The 16,533-nt window shown below is 28.1% G+C and overlaps 1 protein-coding gene across 1 annotated transcript; it reads left to right on the forward strand.

Annotated features, from left to right (window-relative positions):
- The first annotated feature begins 5,195 nt into the window (after positions 1-5,195).
- LOC109006404 (WRKY transcription factor 22-like) lies at positions 5,196-6,941 on the forward strand. The gene is made up of 3 exons (XM_018985670.2): positions 5,196-5,792; positions 5,966-6,076; positions 6,188-6,941. The coding sequence occupies exons 1-3, from the start codon at positions 5,368-5,370 to the stop codon at positions 6,675-6,677; spliced, it is 1,026 nt and encodes a 341-aa protein (XP_018841215.1). The 5' UTR covers positions 5,196-5,367; the 3' UTR covers positions 6,678-6,941.
- The last annotated feature ends 9,592 nt before the right edge of the window (positions 6,942-16,533 follow it).

The raw sequence follows: 16,533 nt of genomic DNA on the forward strand, positions 1-16,533 counted from the left end.
CACAAGCATAACTCTGTTTGGAACAGCAAGTCAACAACTACCCAAATCTACCCCATCTCTGTAATTACATATGTATACGATAAACAGTGTTTGCTACAGACCACCACAACTTGGAGATATCTATGATGTCTTCACAAATAAATAAGAAAATAAAAGGACGACTATTCTGGTGTAAATTTTACAAATCATAAAAAATATGTTAGTCGTGGACTTTCTGACCAATGCTCGTAAACTTTTTGGGCAACATAATCTGAATGGTGACTTTGTTTTGGGCATAATTTACAGGAGGGCATGGAAGAAAAATGGACGGGTTACAATGTAAATTGTAAGTGTTGGTAAGCCATAGGAGCAAGATGATGCTATTACAGATGCAGGCAGACATGTCAAACACAATCGAGACAAGCAAAGAAACTACCAAGCGAATATGAAGACAAGCAAACATGGAGACAAGCGAGACTGAAGAAACTACCCGAGATCAACAAAATCAAACCCAAACAATAAAATCAAGAGAAGAATCAAAGCTAGGACTTCGAATTAAACCCAATATCAACAAAATCCAAACCCAAATAATAAAAATTAAGAGTAAAATCAAGGTTAGGATTTCGAATTTTACTGTGTGCTTGTCATGGTGGAGAAAAGCTGTCGCGGTGCCGTGCTGGAGAGTGCCGTCGCAGGAGAAAATGGTTGCAGGAGAAGAGAAATGGGGAAGAAGAGAAAGAGGGAAGAAGAGAAAAAAAAAACTAGAAGAAGAGAAAGAAGGAAGAGACGCGGGAGAGGGAAGAAGAGAAGAAAAAAAAATAGAAGAAGAGAATGGAGGAAGAGACGCGAGAGAGAAATAGGGAAGAAGAGAAGGAAGAAGAGAAGAAGAAACGCGAGAGAGGAAGAGGGAAGAAGAAAGAGAAATGAAACGCGGGAGAGAGATAGCCAAAATTAATAAACTATGTATTTGGAGGTGAAATAATACTTTTTATATTTGAAGAAAAAGATGAATTTACTGTAGACAATATTTAAGATGAAAAGTATTTGGCTAATTCAATGTGAACCAACTATTGATAAAGTTAGTTAAATTTAGATATAAAATGTTATTTGAAGAAGTCAATGTGGATGCTCTAACACCTAAACCATCATTGTGGGTCATTCAACCATATTATTGGACTTTGGCCATATCCAAAAAAATGAACAGTGTCATTTTTGAAAGTTTTTTGGTTTTTATTTTTTATTTTGTAGAAGTTATAAAATATACTATAGCTGGAGGGTGTGTAAAATTATCTTTTTTTCTTTTTTGAGTGGAATTCTTTGCCCATGCTTTCATCCAAAAACAAAATCTTGACAAGTCTATTATAAGAATTAATACATAGAAACTGCTGCCCAACTAACAGCAACATTGTACCTTAATCCAAGAGCAAGATTTTGATATTAATTAAATATTGTATGGTAAACGGATATATATGTATATATATATATATATATATAACAAACAAGTACAACTTGACCCCAAAAAAATGTGATGCAACTTGAATCTTGATGAAAGAAATCCGACTTGATTGAAGGAGAGAGATTAGCTCAACTTGAAAGACCATGTGAGTATGGATTGAGACGGGTCAACACTAACGAAATTGCAGACTTGCACCCATGTCAATGTCCCCACACGCTTCTTCATGCTTCAAAGGCCTTATGCATGCCACCCACTTCTATATTTGCATGCATTCAACAAATTAACATTATTTATCTACGTTTTTTAAGCAACATTTTCTTGCTTATTGATCATTGATATCTATATATGGGCAAGGAAAAATGAAAAAAGTCTTTCGCATATAAAAATGTAATTGGTGAAAAGAAGTATAAAAATATTTAAGTAAAATATTGAAATCCTACATCTAAAAATAGCATATTAAAATAAATTTATAAACTGATATAATTTAATATAATACATTATATCTGTTTTTTAATATACAAAGTTTTATTTGAAAATCTAAGATATCAAATAAATTCACTTCAATATATAAATTTTATTATTAAAATATTTTTTTATCCCTCAAACATTTTTCTAAAATTATAAATGGGGAGGGAATATATAATTTAATAATGCTAGATATACAGTCTAGGGTGTACAAATTTCGTGCACTCCTTTTAAAAAAAGTAGAATTCAACATTAAAAAATTTATTTTTTCATATGGGTTCCAAATTGAATAGTGCTAGATATAGTCATGTATTGAACAAAAGCCGCACACTCCTTATGGAAAAGTGAGTAAATATAAAATCCACATGAAAAAATAATTTTTTTAATGGTAGATTTCACTTTTTTTCAAAAAGTACTTGCACAACCCAGAACTATATCGTGTGTCACAAGTATCCCGTCCAGATAGGACTGTAATCGAGCCAAGACAAGCCGAGTCGATCTTTACCTGGCTAAGCTCGGCTTGACTCAAAATATTTGAGGGCTAGAGTTCAAATTTATTCTTTGTTCGAGTTTGACTCCGTAAGCTAAATTTTCAATTCGAACTCGAACTTGGCTCGAATTGTTTATTATTATTTTTTTAATAAGACTTAATAATTAATAAATTAGATAGATAAAAAAATAAAAAATCTAATATTGAATTTATACAACTAACAAGTAGAATCTCTATTGATTTATAAGATTTTAAAAATTTATAGATAATTAATATCTAACTAGTTGATATTTATCCATAATAACAATATATTATATGTTTACAGAAATTATTAATACATACATATAATATGATAGCATATATATATATATATATTATATATGGTTTCCACATATTAATATATAGAATTATTAAATCTTGTTGATTAATTATTGTACAAATTATAAAAGAAAAATTTTATTCATAAGCCTCATACATCACACACCACATTTTTTGTTATTTTTTAATTTTTTTTCCCTTATCAAATGTATGATATATGGATGATGAGTAAAAAAATTCAATTGTTTTAAGAAGAATAAAATTAATAAAAATAAAAAAATAAAAGAAATTGTGGTATGGTGTGTGGGGCTTATAAATAGCAATGCTCATTATAAAATATAACTATAAAGTATATTCAATATATAGACATAAGTAATTAAGTTACATATTATATATTTAATTATAAAAGTGATATGTTTATATTATTAGCTAATACGCACACATATATGTATATATACATAGGTGTATGTATATATTTATTAATATATGAATAAACTTTAATCGAGTCAAACTAATAAGTTGACTTAGACATAAACGAGTAGACCTTAACGAGTTTTGTCGAATATGTGTCATATACTAATCAAGCGAGTATCTATTTTCACAAGCAAGTTTTTTTTTAAGTGTCAAATTTGATTCGAATTTAACCAGACGAATATTGAGCGAATTATTGAACAGATTACTTCATTTACAACTCTACCTCCAAATTATAAATATAATATAGAATGTTAAAGTCACAGGCCACGCGATGCTTTTAACACTATGTGAATGTTTCCAAAAATGGACGAACGGCCAACAAATCTACAAGCTGTCACCAAACCTCACGTTTAATTCCTACACCGTCGATCCTGGCCCTCCATTGTCTCCCAGTGTGAACTTCCCCCAGCCGTTTGATCACCCCGAAAAATTCTGACCGTAATTTTTGCGGACCGATTCCTACTTACTCGAGTAGAGAGAAAAGTGGAACTCGCCGGCTGCAGCGACCACATGGCGGCACGTCAAGTGAGAATGAGATTGATTTTTTTTCCCCAAAATGGGTTTGATCTTTAGTGCAGATTTTTCGTAATGGAGTTGACTGAATTATTCTCATTTAGAAATTTTTTAAAAATAATTAAGAAAAATTTATAAAACATTTATTTCTCCACATATTAATTATTGATATACTAAAAATCATAAAATTTAAACTGTAAGTATATAATTAACAAAATAAATCTTGAAGTAAAAATATAATTAAAATTGTAAGTATATGTTTTAAATTCTTTATTTTTCTTTCCGTAAAATGCCTTGCCAAATATAATTTTCATGCCAAATTGAAGTTCATTGACAACTATTTTGAGCAAATTTGTACAGGAAATCTTTGGTGAATGCGATTTCTTAGAATATACTTGTCTTTGTGAATTGCATACTACACAATCAAACATCTAAATGATGGGAGTCTCTTTATTTATGTGAAAAATAAAATTGATAATTGATTATGATAAAAATGGGTTTGATCACGTTATCTTAATTCTAATAAAAAATAAATAAAAATAACCACTTATTCAACTTTAAAATCAAATAATGATGAAAAGATCAAACACGTATCTTTATTTCTAGCCTTCTTATTCGTTCTAAAGAGTTAAAAGAAAAAAAGAAATAAATGCATAAAGTAAATTATATAATATTTATTGAATATATAATACAGTATAAATAATAAATACTTTTTATATACACTTTATGTGGTAATTTTTATTTTATCTTAAAAATAAAAAATTATTCTATTCTCAAGCTGGTATGTAGAGTATAAAATTAAATTTATTAAAATAGTAAGATTAGATGGTTTGATTCATAAGATTAAAATTTTAAAAGTTTTTTTTAAATTAGATTGTGCCATATAAATATTTTATTGGATATGTTATCCACACCGATTTATTAATAAAAAATTTCAAAAATAATCTACAAAAAATTTCTAATCATTTAAAAAATATGACATTTGATTAAATGGATGGAAAAAAAAAAAGGATTCAAAACGATGGGAAAATCATCTTAAATTCCTTATTACATCATGAAAAGGAAAGAAAAAGATTCCAACACGTTGGAAGAAAGCGCGTGAGGCACGTAGTCGTTACCGACCCACTAATTCAGCATCTCATGATTTTGATGAGAGCACCCAAAAAAAATTTTCAGTGGCCTCCCCTCTTTCATCTTCCCTTCTCTCTCTCTCTCTCTTTGTCGGTAAAACTCACGAGACAGCATACGCACTTTACGAAGGAAAAGCGCGTGCCTGGGAAAATTTTCTGGTCAGAATTCAGCATCCCAGACATCCCAGCTTTGACATTTTTCACAAGTCAACCCCCAACCAGTTTTTTAATGTTTTAAAGAAAAAGAAGGCACAAAAGATAAGCATAGAGATGCCAAATTGCCCTGTGTCTGACACATCCTCTCTCTTTTATCTCTAGCACATTGTGGAAACCCACTTTTTCTTCTCTCTCTATATAAACATGTCTTTATATAATACTTTCTCCCCCCTCGTTACACTCTATAGCCTTTTTTTCTTTCCTTCCTATTCTCTCTCTCCTCAAAAAGTCAGCGCCTTGTTTTGTCCCTCTCTCTTCTCTCTCTGTCTTTCCTCAAACAGCGTTAACAGTGACAAAGGTACAGATTCACAGGCTTTGTCTAGACTATGGAGGAAGATTGGGATCTTCAAGCTGTGGTCAGAGGCTGTGCCTCCTCCGGCGCCACCTCTTCCTCCTCTACCGCCGCCGCCGCCACTACTACTGCTTCTTTTCTGGGAAATTTTCATTCAAATTCCTGGTTTTCTGATTTTGGTGGCGTTGGTGAACAAGCCTGCAGCCAGCTTCTCTCATTCCCAGATCCTTTTGAAGCAAGATATGTTTCTGAGGAATTGCATGAGCTTTACAAGCCTTTCTTTCCCAAACCCCAGCCTCTCTCTCCTCAAACCTCACCCAATATCTCGCCCTTCTCTTCCCTTTCCTCCCTCACTGCATCATCCAAAGCCCAAACACAGCAGCCGCATCCGCAGCATCAGCAACAATTGCCTAAGCAGTCTCAAGCCGGTTCTGGGACCGGCCAGAGGTCCAAAAGAAGGTAGTTATTTTAGCCTTAATTTATATCTTAATCGTTAACCAAAAAACTGAGATTTGTGAAGAAAAAAAAATCCCACTTTTCAATATCTACTCTTTGATTGAGACTAATATATAATTTCCCATTTTGTGAAAATATGATCTCTAGTTGATAATTCCTAGATTTTTCTGTTTCAGGAAGAACTTGCTAAAGAAGGTTTGCCAAGTACCAGCAGAGGGTCTCTCTTCAGATATATGGGCTTGGCGTAAATATGGTCAAAAACCCATCAAAGGCTCCCCATATCCGAGGTTGGTCTCTTCAAATCTCACCCTTATTTTTCAAATAATTCATCTTCCAGAAAACTGTTATTTACATTAATTAAATTAATTTTTTTGTTTGTTGATATCTTTGAATAATAGGGGCTATTATAGATGTAGCAGCTCGAAGGGATGCTTGGCCCGGAAACAAGTGGAGCGGAACCGGTCCGACCCGGGAATGTTCATAGTCACGTACACAGCTGAGCACAACCACCCTGCACCCACGCACCGAAACTCACTCGCCGGATCCACACGACAGAAGCCTTTCCCGAACCAAACGGTCCCTGCCTCCTCCGACGACTCCAAAAAACCCAACTCAACGAAGCCCTCTTCGCCGGCAACTTCCATGGAGGACGAGCTTGGTCTACCCCAGAGTACAACCACTGACAGCAAGGAAGAAAGCAGAGAAGAGAGGGAGGACACGGTGGAGGACGAGGAAGAAGACGAGTTTGGGATATCGGACGTGGTTCTGAGCGATGATTTCTTTGTGGGTTTGGAGGGGCTCGTCGGTCCGGCCTCCGAAGACTGCTTCTCCGATCACCTGCCGGCAACCTTCGCTCTTCCCAGCTGGGTGGCCAACAATGCCGGCTGACTTGGGACGTGTCAAATGTGACATGGATTATGCTTTTTGTGATACACACCGTTTAGAGAGAGAGAGAGATAGAGAGAAAAGAGTTAATATTTTAATTGTAACGTTTTGGTGGAATCTTAAATTTAACAATGCTTTAGTGAGTGAGTCTAGGAGAAAAAGGAGTTATTCTGTCTTTGAGAGACTGTGGGAATGCGGAAGAAGTTGGGTACCTAGATAGATAATTGCTTATCTTTTTGGCCAAAGTAGAATTTAGTGATTAGTTGATTCCCTTTGTTAACTTTGATTAATTTGATGCGCTTTGTTACTTTGATCGATACCACCTTTCTCTTTTTCTTTCTTGTGTTGTTGATTTTTGTTTGTGTTTGGTTTTGATTGATTGTCAATCTTGTGTCGAGTTTGATTGGCAAACTCCGTCCCCCAAAATCATACGTGAATGATACACAATTATATGTGTATGTGTGCCCATGATGAAGAGATTTGGTAGAAATTGGATTAGGTTTATAACCTATCAATGCTTTAGTGCTCCTACATTGTTTAATGGGTCCATAAAAACTTCAGATAATGTTGTTGAAAAAATTCATTGGCCTAACTCATCTCATAAAATCGGTTTAACAATAGATGATTGCTCATTTTTTATCAACATGCCCAAGATATTGTCATAATGTGAGATTATTCTTTAACACCCTTCCTTACATGTAGACTAATATTTTTCCTGATAATTGTCATGGGCTCATTCATCCTATGGCAGGCTTCGATATCATGAAAAATTCATGTGCCTAACTCATCTCAAAAAATCGGTTCAATAAGAGAGGATTACCTATTCCTTATAAACATGCTCAAGATCTTGTTCACAAGTAATGTGAGATTATTCATAAACAATTGTCTTGATTATCTAACATAGGGTGAGTTGATTGTCTTGATAATTCCCAAATACCTCCTCTTTGTTAAGGCCCTGCAAAGAAGAGATTGACGCATAAAATATATACTATAATTTTATTAATAAATAGTGTGGTGTAAAAGTCTTATAAATAGAATTATTATTTTATTAATATTTGTAACGTAATTAAATAATTAATAAATATTATAATTTATTCTTTTCATACGAGCCTCTCCTCTCTCTCTCTACTACCATTATTCATGATCTTGAGTAGTCATTATTAACTCTAGAACTTGATCAAGTGTGGAAATTTTAGGATATCTCTCTTGTAGCCTCTTAATGACGAAAATAGTTTCTTTTTTCTTTACATTGAATGCGGGTCATAAAATGAAAAAGAAGGCAAATTTCGATTGGAGTGAAGTACATAAAATTAATTAAATTACCACAGTCCCATTAAATAGTAGGTGGAATTTGAATACATAAGGAAATAATACTTTTTTAGAAGATTAATATAATCTTATTAAACAGCAAAAAAAAAAATTTATTTGCAATTCAATCTTTTTACACATCCAACATATAATTGAAGTAGATCTCATAATGATGAGTAATGCTTAACTTTTTCTTATACTTATAATATGTTTAAGTGTGTAGATATTAAGGTTTCGTTTAGAAATTAAAGTCTCTCAACTCATCATTATAATTTTTTTAAATCTCAATATAAAATATAATAAACAATTTAATTTTTTTAAATTTTAAAATAATAATAATAATAAATAATAATATTATAATAATATTTTATTATCTCAACTAAACTCAACTTAACATCTAAACGCACCCTAAACTTAACAAAACTAAAAAATATATGTTTCTTACATGTTGAAAGAAGTAACCATATGGATTTACTTCTAACCAATCTAGATAACACAATACCGTTAAATTGTCATATTGCCTCATTTGAGTACGTGGAAAAAAAAAAATATATTTTTTTAAGATTAACATAATATTATTAAGAAAAAGTATGTGCTTTTAATATGCTTAAAGATTTAGGATTTGAATCTCCTAGATTTTTATTACAAGAGTTATATAATATTTATTGGGCATTTAATAGTGCACATGGGAATTATATTTACATTATTTATTGTTCATTTAATATTTTTTCAAAATATTTATATAAACACCAATAAATATCATAGTACCAATCCATATTTTACTCTCTCCCCATTTGAGAACGTTAAGTTTGGACAAAGAATTTTAGAGGATCTTTTTCCATTATATGACAATCTCTTTTTCATGATCATATAAAATCTATACTGCATCTAAATCCAAATAACTCTGTAATAAACTTGCTCTAACCCACTCTACAAAAAAAGAAAATTTCTTATAAAATTATGCTTTAGATATTTTTCAAAGATCATGACGAATTTGACATTTTTAAGGAGAATAAAGCTGATTTGGGAGTTGAGATTCGTATAAAAATTTCTCATAATTTTCTTTCCAAACAGGGTATGTTTGGGTATCAAACATATCTTACTCTATCTTAAACCAATCATTAACGAGACTCACTATTTTTTCAATTTCTTATAAATAGTTAAACATATATCAACATATTTTATACATTCAAACACATCTCAATGAGACTGACAAAACACTATTATTCACAAATCAATTTAGATCATCTGAGATCACTTCAACAACCAAATGTAGCCTCAAACATAAATACTTTTTAATTTCAAATTTTTAACTTTTTCATCTAATCATTACCTAATCATTATAGTTTTTCTAAATTTCTAAACAAAACACAAAAAATAATAAGAAATGACTTGTACAAGCTCCAAATAGACAAGTCTCGCATAACCCATTTGTAAAAAGGTAGACACCACCATGAAAGTGTTAAAAAACATTATGTTTTAGTAGGTTCTACATTTTAACAAAAAGCTTACACAAACTTTGTTTATTTGAGGCTTGTACCTATCATTACTAAAAAGCATTACAATTTTTTCAAATTTTAAAACAAAAATAATATTAAAAAAATAATATTCAAACAATATTTTAACTTGATCATATTTTTATTAAACTTTTTTTCTCTCAATTTTTCAAACTCAATAAAACATCTTAACTCAAACTATCTCATCACTATTTACAAAATTATTATCTTATCTCATTACCCAAACATACTCTTAAGAGTTGCAAGGCCTCGTTTAGATGTTGAGATTAGATGAGATGAAAAATTTATGAATAATAGTGAAATAATTTCTAAATAGTAGTGAAATGATTTCAACTACAATATTTTATGAGATTTTAGAAAATGAGGGAGAAAAAGTTGAATAAAAATATTATGAAGTTAAAATATTGTTATAATATAATTTTTCAATATAATTTTAGTCTTAAGATTTAAAAATCTGATTTTTTTTTTTTTTTTGTTTAAAAGTTTAAGAAAGTTATACCGATTAAATGAAAAAAATAAAAAATTTAAAATTATTTATATAAGTGATGCTTGGATGTTGAGACGAAATGATCTTTTCTCAACATGCAAACGGGACTTAAGAGTTGCTAATCTATGCCTTCATTAAGGTCTCGTTTGGTTATACAGATGAGATGAGATGAGATGAGATGAGATGAAAAATATGTTAATAGTAATGAAATAATTTGTAAATAGTAATAAAATAATTTAAATTAAGATTTTTGCGGAGTTTAGGGAAATGAGAGAAAAAAAAAATTGAATAAAAAAATTATAAAGTTAAAAAGGGTTAGAATATAATTTTTTAATATAATTATTGTTTTGGGATATGAAAAATTTGAATTTTTGGTATTTTGTTTAAAAGTTTGAAAAAGTTATAATGATTAGATAATGATTAGATGAAAAAATTAAAATGTTGAAAATCTGAAATTGAAAAGTATTTATGTTTAAATGATATTTAAATATTAAAATCAAATAAGATGAGATAAGATGTGATGAGATGGTTTCAAATGTTATTAAAAATAAACAGGAGTAAAATAATGACTGAATTTAGTTAAGAGTATTCTCATTGAATTAGTCAAATATAAATTCAAATTTTAGCTAATATCACTTGAGTTTGCATTTGCCTATTCCATTCAAATCGAATCCCCACATTAGATTATCCATTTACTCTCTATATAATAATAAAATATTATTCATTTAATAACTATTAATTTATTTTGTTTTTATCACATTTTGTAGTTCTACCAATTAAATGTTAATAATAATTATATTCTAATTAAATTAATATTAATATTTATCACATTTATTAAATATTAAATTAATATTAAATATTAATAATAATTATATTCTAATTGAATTAATAATTTATTTATCTTTATCACATTTTATATTTACTAATAATAAATCGAACCAAATTTTTTAATTATAAAAAACACTTACATATTTGGTGAGAGGAGTAAAAAATAAATATTATAGTGTTTGGTTAAATTACTGTATACTCACATATTTGATGAGTTACTGTAATTAATGTATAAATTTATATAAACATGCCTAATTTAATGTGGAATATTTTAAATGTCTTTGTTAATTAAATTTGATTAAAGTTGGATCAAGCCGATGAGAGTGGGGGGCGTGTCGAAGCCCATGGTGCTACTTTGATTTAAATCTTTTTTTTGGACGACTTTGGCATGATCATGACTGCTTTAAAAATGATAGATATATAAGTTTTTATATAATTATGTTTTCAATCAGAGGTATTTTTATAAAAATACTCTCATTTTAATATATAAATACATAAAAACTTGTAAAAGAGATTGCATCTGTATCTATTATTGTTTAATTTTAGTCATAACGGCTAGTCTAGGTCTAGACCTACTCTAAATAAGGAAGGGGTTTGGGATTATTTTCGGTAATGATGATCTTAATATAAACACTTTTTTAATTTTAATTTTTTTATTTAATTATTATCTAATTATAACAATTTTTTAAAACTTTTAAACAAAATATAAAAAAATAATTCAACTTTTTTAAATTTCAAAATAAAAATAATATTAATAACAATATTTAACTTTATAATATTTGTATTTAACATTTTCTCTTTTATTTCTCAAAATCTCATAAGATATCTTAATTCAAACTATTTTATTATTGTTCACAAATTATTTTAATATTATTTACAGATTTCTTATTTCATCTCAACATCCAAACAAGAGGTAATATGTTTTATTATTTTTTAATCTAAATAATTCTTATAATTTAAAGAAAAATATATGCGAATTTTATGATATTATATACTAGCCATAGAGAACATAAATTCCAAAATTAGTTGAGAGCCCTAGAAATGTCTCATGTTATGATTTTAGAGGATATTATTATAATCAAATCAATATCTAATAGTCAATGAAAGATCCATTAGTATATCTTTAAGGGCTGAGTTAGTATAATAATGATTTGATATTTTTATATATTCCCTTCTCAACGTATATTATGCTTTATATGTAATCTAAAAAAGCATTATAAACATAATCGAATGTTCATTATTAATATATTGATATATAACACAAATTACAGCAAAAAAATATCATAAATTATAGATATGATTTTTTCCCCTTTAATAAAAAGCATAACATGATTATAATTGTTCTAAGGTAAAATACTAAACGGAGCTCAAGGAGGAAAAAAAAAGGCATGCATATAAACCTTTTAGGGCCAAACTTTAAGGGTTTTTTGTTTTTTTGTTTTTTGTTTTTTGTTTTTTTTTTTTCAGTTTTTGTAAATCAAATTGATTATAAGATTTGGATTTAGATCAACCTATATAGCTAAATATATGAAGTTTAAAATTATCAAAAAGAAAATATTATTATTATAAATCTTTTTGCGTAGTGAAATAGGTTATAATAATCTTTTGGGAAGGGCCAAGTTTTTTTTTTAATGATTTTCTAAAAGGGAATATTACATTAGGAAAGAGCAATGTAACACGAGACCGGTCTTGAGAAGAACAAAAAAGTTTTTCTATTTTTTATGATTTTTTTTCAATTATTTTTTTTGGTATTCTTAAATATTTTTTAAAAAATTTATAATATTATTAAAAAATATTTTTTTAATCATTAAATAAAAAAATAAAAAAACACTGTCGGGAGAAATGTTCGGGACGCAAAAAAACACTGTCTGAGTTTGGTTACCAAACTCATTTCAACTCATCTCAACTCATCATTACAACTTTTTCAAATCCCAATATAAAATATAATAAACAATTTAACTTTTTTAAATCTCAAAATAATAATAATATTAAAAAATAATATTCTAACAATATTTTATCATCTCAACTCAACTCAACTCACTTCAACATCCAAACACAACCTAAGTACACTCAAATGCAGCTTTTTTTGTCATTTTCTTCCTCTTATAATCTGTAGATAACTTTGATTATAGCACCCGTTATACTGAATGATCAAGAAGATAGGAAAGCAAGATGAGATGAGGAGTTCTGGGTACGATTGGACCTGTGATAAATTTGCTATCTATATAAGAAGAAAGAAGCAATGAATCTACGTAGGGTTGGACCCATCATCGGGATCTCATGCATTTCTCGATGGGAAATGGCGTGACATGATGTCTCTCACCCAAAAATTAAGGGATTGCTTGAAAATAGATCTTATCATAAAATTTTCATTTCATATCATCTTATCACATTTTTTTTTTAAATATAATTCAAATATAAAACTTTAAAACTAATCATTATAACTCTTTCAAATTAATCATTATAATTTTTTTAAAATTTTAAACAAAAAAATAAAAAATAATTTAATTTTTTAAATTTTTGAACAAAAATGATATTATAAAACTAATATTTAATAATATTTTAACTTTATAATATTTTTTATTTAACTTTTTCTCTCTCATTTTTCAAAATCTATAAATTACTTAATAGTCTCAACTCAAACTATCTCACTACTATTTACAAACTAACTTATTTAAGAAAACCAAAAAAATAAATGAAAAAAATAAGACAGTGTTTTTTGGGTCTCGAGCATTTCTCTCGAAAGTGTTTGTTTGGATCTCGAGCATTTCTTACGAAAGTGTTTTTTGTTTTTTTAGTAATTAAATAAATATTTTTTAATAATATTGTAAATATTTTTTTAAAAAAATATTTAAGAATATCAAAAAAATAAATAAAAAAATAAAAAATAAAATAGAAAAACCTTTTTGTTCTTCTCCGGACCAGTCTCGTGCTACATTGCTCTTTCCTAATATAATATTCCCTTTTAGAAAATAATAATAATAATAATAATAATAATTATTGGCCCTTCCCAAAAGATTATTATAACCTATTTCACTATTCAATTAATTTTATCACTTAATTTTATGATCTTAAAAATGTTTTTTTTTTTAATTTTTATTTTTTAGCTGTAAGCAATTTATTACTTCTTGCTTATAAGTATTTTTCAAAGCAATATTTTTTTGGGATACACTGTTATCAACGATCCTAAAACATTTGTATTGATCATTACATTCTTTAAGAAGAAAAATGCTTCTCCCATCGAGAGAGATATGATTATGTATATTTTTATTTTATAATTAAGGAAGGATTTTTAATGTGTTTGTGATTTTTTTTTTTAAAATATCTAAAAAGGTTTTAAATGTTTTCAAAGAAAATAATAAAAAAAATGTAAGTTACATTGTCAATAATAACGGTACAATGCAAAAAACTTTTCGAATAGTATCGAGAATGATTCTGACCACAAATTAAAAGGAATGTGAAAGAAAAGAAGGATGCTAAACCATTATGAATATTGTTACATCAACAATGAAATAGTGAAAGGACGATTATTTTTGTAGCGATGATGTATTTATAGCCATATATGTCTACCACTAATAGTTATCCTTAATAGTTCATGGTTGGAGTTTTCATTGGTATCTTGAGAATAGATTGTCAAGAAATTAAGACTTCGTTCACTTTTATAAAATTTTTTATCTCATCTCATCTCATCTAATTATTATAATTTTTTTAAATTCTCACATAAAATAAAATAAATAATTTAAAATTTAAAAATATCAAAACAAAAATAATATTAAAAAATATATTCTAATAATATTTTATGAGCAGTGCTACACCCACTGAATATGTAGCATGAGACAGGTCCCGATAAGAGCAAAAAACTAATTATTTTTTATTTTTTATTTTTTTATTCATTTTTTTTACCCTTAAACATTTTTAAAAAAAATATAATATTATTAAAAAAATACTTTCTTAATCATTAAGTAAAAAAAAAATTGTCGGGACCCAACTGTCAGTGAGAGTAGCATTTTTGATATTTTATTCAATTTTAAACTTTTATTTCAACTTATCTCATTTTATCACATGTGTAAAAACAAACAAAACCTTAATATATGTTTAAATTTGAAAGCAGTAGAATCTTCTGTAAAAAAGTGTCTATCACAACATGTTTGCTACCAAATTCTCTCTTTTTAAATGGATTCTTTTCTTTTTCTTTTGCTCTTTAATTTATATCTGTAATCTCTTCATCCACCAGGTTAGACCCCACTTCAAACCATAAAGGGTGATTTCCCAATTGCCACCATCTTATAAGCGGGTGGTTAGAACAACAAACTCATCATCCTATATATACTTTACAATATCATTTATAAAATTAAGGGTTAACCGCAAAATCAGTACCTGTGTTTATATGTTTTTGCAATTTGAGGTCTAAGTTTTTAATTTTTATAAACTTCATACTTAAGATTTTACATTTTTGTAATTCGAATTTTCTGTCCATTTCCAGCAGGGGTGGACCTACGTTGGTAGTTGGAAGGTGATTTTTAAAAAATATGCTTTAGTATATGATTTTTTTAAAGATATCCTAATATAAATATAATTTATCCCGTCAAAAAATTTTTAAATATCTCATTTAGTACTTAGTTGTCTAGGTTTCTTTTAGTTTTTTAATAATTTTTTAATAATTACATCTATTTTTTGTCATTAATAAAATCTCACATTCTCATTTTTTTTACATCTTATAAACGGCAATAAAATATCTTAATCTCTTTTTATAAGCTATTTGATAAATTTACAACCTCATTTTTCCTATTTATTTACACTTATCTTTTTAAGTTTTCTACTAGCTAGCTTGTTTGGATTAGTTTTACTAGTAAGTACATATATACTACCATCAAGTTAACAATTAGGAGAAAATACAACAAATCTCGCATAACTATTTCTATCTATATTATAGAGACTTAAAAATATTCAATCTTAGATTCAACAAAAAAGCTTATATTTATTTACTTAATTTTTATCAGTTACTTCAAAAAAATCTTATATGACTATTTCTATCTTAATTTTTATCTTTCACTTGAGTCCAATGGAACTCAAGTAAGAAGTTTAGATGGGTGGATTTAATAATTTAATTTGTCCTTAAATAATAACTTTATATAGTTAATATTAAATATCGGTAACATATTTTTCTACCTTAAATATTAGTTATTATTATTTTCTATATGCGACATACTTTACTAATCGTTCCCACGTACTAAATTCTAATCCCGCCCTTGATTTCCAGTTAGAAAATTAGTGGAAAGGTTGTCATGTGGTATTAGTCCATATTAGCTTTCGGTTGGCTGACGTGGATATTGATGCTATGAGCTAGATAATTAGACTGGCACGTAACCTTCTATTAATCTTCTAACAGGACATTGACAGGGGTCTCGGATTGTAATAATGTGAAATCTCATTAATTGATTTTGGAAAAATTAAAAACTTAAATTTCAAATTGAAAAGAAAACTCGGATACTAATTTTACAAGTGACAATGTCACTTCATAGTAATGGAATATGAGTGTAATAAAAGTATATTACGTAGAATTTCACTTTTAAATAAAATGGCACAATTATATTGATTAGTGGTAAAATGAGTTATAAATAGTTATAAAAACGCTTTAAATATATTATACTAAAAAATATTCCTACATATGACAACAAACTTATTTTCTACAAGGCATCCAAAAAGGACGGAGAAATGG

Source organism: Juglans regia, chromosome 7, assembly GCF_001411555.2.
Source record: "Juglans regia cultivar Chandler chromosome 7, Walnut 2.0, whole genome shotgun sequence".
NCBI classification, from domain to species: domain Eukaryota; kingdom Viridiplantae; phylum Streptophyta; class Magnoliopsida; order Fagales; family Juglandaceae; genus Juglans; species Juglans regia.

Bases quoted from the DNA above. Each gene is read 5' to 3' on its own strand.
- LOC109006404 (XM_018985670.2), top strand. From the start codon at position 5,368: ATGGAGGAAGATTGGGATCTTCAAGCTGTGGTCAGAGGCTGTGCCTCC. The intron at 5,793-5,965 runs GTAGTTATTTTA...TTTCTGTTTCAG, and splicing joins GGCCAGAGGTCCAAAAGAAG to GAAGAACTTGCTAAAGAAGG. The intron at 6,077-6,187 runs GTTGGTCTCTTC...TTTGAATAATAG, and splicing joins AAAGGCTCCCCATATCCGAG to GGGCTATTATAGATGTAGCA.